The 5,997-nt window shown below is 43.7% G+C and overlaps 1 protein-coding gene across 1 annotated transcript in view; it reads right to left on the reverse strand.

Annotated features, from left to right (window-relative positions):
• Positions 1 to 101: 101 nt before the first annotated feature.
• ttc29 (tetratricopeptide repeat domain 29) overlaps positions 102 to 5,997 on the reverse strand; it is a 7,418-nt gene continuing 1,522 nt past the window's right edge. The window contains exons 3-8 of the mRNA XM_042216350.1: positions 5,853 to 5,939; positions 5,201 to 5,260; positions 4,065 to 4,228; positions 3,706 to 3,882; positions 2,186 to 2,398; positions 102 to 1,049 (exon numbers count right to left, since the gene is read on the reverse strand). Of these exons, the coding sequence (XP_042072284.1) occupies positions 919 to 1,049; positions 2,186 to 2,398; positions 3,706 to 3,882; positions 4,065 to 4,228; positions 5,201 to 5,260; positions 5,853 to 5,939 (832 nt within the window). The 3' untranslated portion in view covers positions 102 to 918. The remainder of the gene's footprint in view (positions 1,050 to 2,185; positions 2,399 to 3,705; positions 3,883 to 4,064; positions 4,229 to 5,200; positions 5,261 to 5,852; positions 5,940 to 5,997) is intronic.

Here is a 5,997-nt window from a genome sequence, read left to right on the forward strand (position 1 = left end):
ACACACACACACACACACACACACACACACACACACACACACACACACACACACAGAGTTGAATTGGGTGGATGTGCGTATGAAATGGGGCTCCACTGAAATCTGTTAAAAACACAGTAAGTGGCTCTTTTGTGTGACTTGTTGCCTACACCACACACATGTGGATTCATCCGCAGCCTAAAATAGTCCCACCTAAACTGCCTTTTCCCTCGGGTTCTGTGTTTTTGAGTTTGATTTTCTGTTCTTGGGTTTTACTATTAACACCTCTTAATCTGTCTCCCTGGTTTCAGTCTTATTCCATTTACTTCAAAGCCGCGTGTGAGACGTCAGGAGTAACATCCCTCCTGAGTTATTGTATTCCAGCAGGAAAGCTGGAAAAGCGTGAAAAACTGGATTTGCTTTTCTAGTTAGTAAACACAGCCACTCATGCATCATTAGTAATACAGCATAATATTTGTGTTTTTGCACTTAAAAAACGCAGCTGCAGCTTGTTCGTGGATGGAGAATGCTCGGTGTCTGCCTATGAAAATTCTGACTGGGAACTTAGAAGTTCCGACTTCCTGGAAACCACCCTTAATCTCATTAACCTCCTGTGTTCCCTTTTTTCTCTGTTACTGTTTAGTCCCTCTTCTTTTCTGATTAATGTTTGCATTTGCTTTCTTCCTATTTTACTTTGAAAGTCCATTTTCTTCACTGTCCTTTGTGAGTTTTACTTCCTGTCTTGCTGATTCCCAGCTTGTTTGTTCTGCTCTCTCCTCTTCCTCATCAGGGTATAAATCATCCTGTCCTCCTTTTTATCAAGTCGTGTTTTCCCCTCTCTCCCCGAGCCCTCGATTTTCTTTACCTTTTGCGCCAACGTTTATGACACTTTGTTCACGTCTTTGAGTAACAGCTGTTAAAACTTTACTGACCAGCTGTTCAAAGGGTAATATCTTCAGCAGAGTCAAACACAATCTTTGGTACCTTTTTGGCTGTGCTATGGTCTCCTGCTCTCTGATAGGCCAGGCCTACTTGGAAAGCCGCCTCCCCCTTCATGTGTTTGTCTTCAGCTGAAACAGACGTAAAAATAAAAACCACGTTATAAACACTAATCTTCTGTGATCATATGAAAGCTTCACTTTAAAGGATCTTTTAAGCAGAGTTGATCTGATGTCTGTTTAGCAGGCCTGACTTCTATTGAGGAATTTATCCATATATAGGTTTTAGTTTTCGAATTCAAAGTTCTTCCTGTGATTTTCAAAGTAATATCATCAGGATTTTTGTAAAAAGAAACTTTAAAAATAATAATAATCATAGATGTTTGTTTATCAAATGCCCAGCAATAACCCTCAACCTTGTAGTAGGTACACCCATGGTATCAACTGAAAATACTTGTCTCGCATTCACAAGATTTTCAGACCTTTCTGACCTTTGACCTTTAGGTCACTGAGTGTGGTGTTATTAACGTTTATATCGAACCACAAAGCTTTCAACATAAATTATATATTTGTTAATTTCTTTGTTGTAGCACGAATGGGAGACATCAATATCAATAAATAAACAATAAACATAAAGCTGTAAAACTTATGAAAACGCAGTTAAAAATCCAAACTTCAAGCCTTCCTTTGTGTTTTCTAAAACTGTCCAGTGGGGCCAAAGTGGAGTCTTTTGTGGGCCAGTTTTGTTTATGTTATGTTTGCACCCCTGATTTAGATGGATAACAGCACTACAGGCTGGTTTAGAGGCGAATAACAAACTGGACTAAATGAACGTAACGTAAATGAACTCTTTATAGTATTGATATATATGCTATATATAGTGTCTCGGCTCGATTCTTCTGATGTATCACAAATTAAATTCTTTTTGGCGACTGAGTTGAGGCTTTCGCTTGGATTATGGTTAAAAAAAACCTGTAATTTATTTTAATAAACAGAATAAATAAACAGACACATCTCCTCCTTCTTCAGAAGAATAAACATTTCAAACTCTGTAGCTGTCAGGACCAGTTCTTAACCCCCTCTGAAAACGTGGTACTCGTTGTTTTGCTGAATATTTCTCTGCTTCTGCCTTCACTGTGATCCTCTCAGCACAAACACCTCCTCCTCGGTCTATTTTTAATCTAAATGTTACACATGTGTGTGTTTCCGTGCATAGATTACTCCGATGCGCTGCCTCTCACTGTGTTTTTAGCCCTGGTTCCACCTACACTCCGCGGCCCTGCTGTTGCCCTCGTGAAGCAGCGTCAGGGCCTTCTTGTGGTCCTCGGCGGCCAGCGGCGCCTCCGCGAGCTCTCTGTAGATCTTCCACAGATCCCGGCATGCCCGGAGCTTCAGGGGCCGACCGTCTGAGTCCAGCCAGCCGCCGTCCTCCGCCTGTTTGCGGCATAGCTCTCCCTGCTGCCTCGCCTCCTCCAGCTCACCTGAGAGAGGTGGCATTTTTATAAGAGTGGGTGCAACATGAGTTCAACCGTCACAGGAAAATAAAGAGAAAAAACAGCAACAAAACAACTAAATCAAATAAAAATACCAAACATGTAGCTGGTTTTGAGGGAACAAGCTTGAGTTTTAGATCATCTGAGTGAAGAAATGTTTCATTTTTTGAGTGCTGATGTAGCTCACAGGGTCAATCAGGTGACCTATACGCCATAAGACTAACACAGAGGGCTGCATTCAGGTCGGTCTTCCATCTTTCTTGTCTTCTCTGCACCGCCCCGTCACAATAAATTATTAATTTGAGTTAGAGTTATTTTTAATCTCAGGCTTTATTCCACAGTGTGTTCTTTGTCTTGTCTTCTTCTCGTCACCCCCAACCAGGAGATGGCTGAAGCTTCCTCTGCCGGAGGTTTTTTCATGTTAAAAGGGAGTTTTTTCTTCCCACCGTCTCCAAATGCTTGCTCATAGAGGGATGTCCGACGGCTGGGGTGTTGTATGTTGTAATTTATCACGAGGACCAATAACAGCACAAGCAAGAGGGGATCTTATCTTTTCAACACTGCCCCCTGGTGACACTACACAGCTACAACACTCACAAAGGACCAACACACAACTGCCCTCTTTAGGTAAGAGACTAATGCATCAGTGTCAGTGAAGGACAAGTATGCCTGTGTGTGCATCTGTGGATCTCCACTTACACACAGAGCAGAGCACTAGACACTCCCACAGTGCGGGCAACAGTGGTGCTAAAACGTATTACAGACGGACTGCAAGGTTGGCTGGTATTTTACAATTCAAATGTTTAAGTTTGTAATTATGATTAATTTTTACAATGAACGTTTCAGGATCAAACTGAAAGGAGAAGCCACACCTTCCACTGCAAATGCAAGTTAAATAAGGTCTTATTGTTGGTGATACTCAGTCTCACATAAAAATGAAACACAGAAGAAAACAAAACTTCATGTTCAGCTTTGACTTTCTTTTAATCTGAATGTGATTCAAGGTTTTACTGGCCGCAGTTTTTAGTGCTGCTCATCTAAATCACCTCGACCTTGGCACTGCGCTCACCAGAAATAAACCAGCCAAGTTTGAGGCTGAATGGCTGCTTGGACGTTAAGACAGGCTAAGAGCAGACAGTCAGAGAGTTTCGTTATTCACTGTCATCGTTAGTAATTCAGATTAGTCAGTTACTGTTTCTACTGTCTTGGAGCAACTGTGACCACATGCTTTCCTCAGGGATTAATAAAGTGCTGTGATTCTGATCATTCACTGTCACTATACTCGGTGTGTGCACCTCGATCCAGGTACAGCTCAGTCAGGCAGGCCCGGGCCTCGGTGGCTGCTCTGGAGAACCTCCCTTTCTCTCTGTCAGTACAGCTGTGGTAGAAGTAGAAGCGGAGCCAGAGGTCCTCGCGGTCTGAGAAGAACCGACCCAAAAGGAGACGCTCCTCGCAGACGGTGGACCAGATACCTGCAACAGAAGTCACCTGGTCCTGAACCATGTGGTTCATGTGTCTTGTTCTGTGTTCTACCAACAATAACCTTACACTCATTATGTCACTGACACACAAACACACTGATCTAATCACTAAATGAAGCCTCACTGGAATCAGAAGGATTGAATCGAGGCTCTGTGTGCGTGTGTGTGTGTACCGGTCCTTTCAGCCTCCTCAGCCAAGCTCAGGTGCTGGCTAATGGTCTCCATTTTGTGTCTTTGTTCCACCAGAGGAGGAGCACGAAGCCTGAGTGATCCCGGTTCAGCCGTCGCCCTCCAGTCCTGATCAGAGCGCAGCAGAGAGACGAGCTCAGAGAACGACCTGAATGACAGAAAGACATTTTTGGGGGATCTTTTTAACTTTGTGTAAACTGGAATGACCACCTGGGAAAAGCACGTCAGAGCACCAGTTTGTTAGAAATGTGCTGCACCGAAGCTAAGCCTCCATCTTCCATGAATTCTTTTTTATTTATAATGTTTGTTGTACAGTCTATTTCTCATGATCCTGTCAAAGGGAAACTGGAGTTTGCTGCAGCCAGTAATTACTCCAAGTCGGATTGTCTTTGATAGCAATAACTTCAAATGCTCACCGCGCCTGCATCAGCCACAAACCGTCAAACAGAGATTCAATATAACACGGGAGGAATCACAGCAGTGAGATGAGTCTGGTATCAACATGTGGGGGAGAAACAAAACATAAAATGCATTTTGAAGGTTTCTCCAGAGTACCGGCTCTTTCCCCCTGTGTCATAGACATTAAATGAATGCAGTGTTGCTGTTGAAACTGAGACGTACACCATGAGAAGGTTTTATCTTTGGTTGCAGATTTTAACAAAGCCTGAAAATCTCACACACCTGTCTCCAGCACTAACAAACTTAAGAGAGCTCAGAGCTGCTGTCAAAATAAGATGGCTTAAAAAGTGCCACTCTGTGCAGTTTGGGGGTCTCTAACTCAGAAAGTGTTGATGGCATGAAGGAAAAGCTCAGCTAGATATTTAACATCACTGTACAGTGGAAAACAGCTGGCTCTGAGGCGTTTGGGTGCTGTAGGAAAATAGGAAACAAGCAGTGTTGGTTGGGTCCTGTGTGAAATAACGAAATGTGTTACATGTCTGATGGACAATCAGTTCTTCATTATAAAAAACATGTATTTCATGTCTGTGAGTGTTTGATCACACTGACGGTAATTTTGTTTTTGTACAGCAGCAAAACTGCAACGATCAGCCCGCAACTGCAGAATCTTGTTTTTGAGTCAGACATTAAACATTTATCTTGCTGATGGAGAAACAGATACCTGTGGAAGCCTTCCTGCAGCAGCCGCACACAGATGCTCTGCTTCGGACTGCTTCTGAACCTGATGTGAGAGGCGGAGGAGGAGGAGTAAAGATTACAGATGTGAGAGAGGAGGAAGACCATGTTAGGCAGCTCAGTGTGGGCGTGTCACAGGAGAAAAGTCAGTCGGCAGCCCTTCTCTTTGCAGCAGGGGGCGCTCACACCACTCAGATTTCACAGTCACGATTGCTGAGCAGTACATCTCTAACTCCTTAAACTAACTGCTGACTGGCACCTGTACACCTGAGAGCTGTGCTATGGTTTTCTTTGTGTTAGCTGTATTATTGTAGGGTCTTTACCTCACAATAAGCGCCTTGAGGCAACTGTTGTTGTGATGTGGCGTTATATAGATAAAAGTGATTTGGACTTACTCCACAAAATATCAAACCACAGTCAGAGATCACAGGGACGACGATGGTGGTTATAAACTTTCACTACTAAGCTGGGCTCTCAGCTGCAGGCTCTCAGCTGCAGGCTCTGAGCGCGCTCGCATAAAATGATCCCTATGAGTGCGCACTACTGCCACCAGAGACATTATCAAATATGATAAAATGGTGATTAAAGTGGTGGTGCCTGTGTTAAAATCCACCCAGTGACACTGAGGATGAACTCACAGAGCGATTTCTTTCCTGGTCAGACTCTCTGCTGGTCGAGCCGGGCCCAGTCTGGCTCTGAGGGACTCCTTCGTCTGCTTCATCCTGCTAAAATACACACACACACACACACACACACACACACACACACACACACACACACACA

This window comes from Haplochromis burtoni, unplaced genomic scaffold, assembly GCF_018398535.1.
Source record: "Haplochromis burtoni strain Fernald_Lab_line unplaced genomic scaffold, NCSU_Asbu1 Contig_1022, whole genome shotgun sequence".
Taxonomy (NCBI): domain Eukaryota; kingdom Metazoa; phylum Chordata; class Actinopteri; order Cichliformes; family Cichlidae; genus Haplochromis; species Haplochromis burtoni.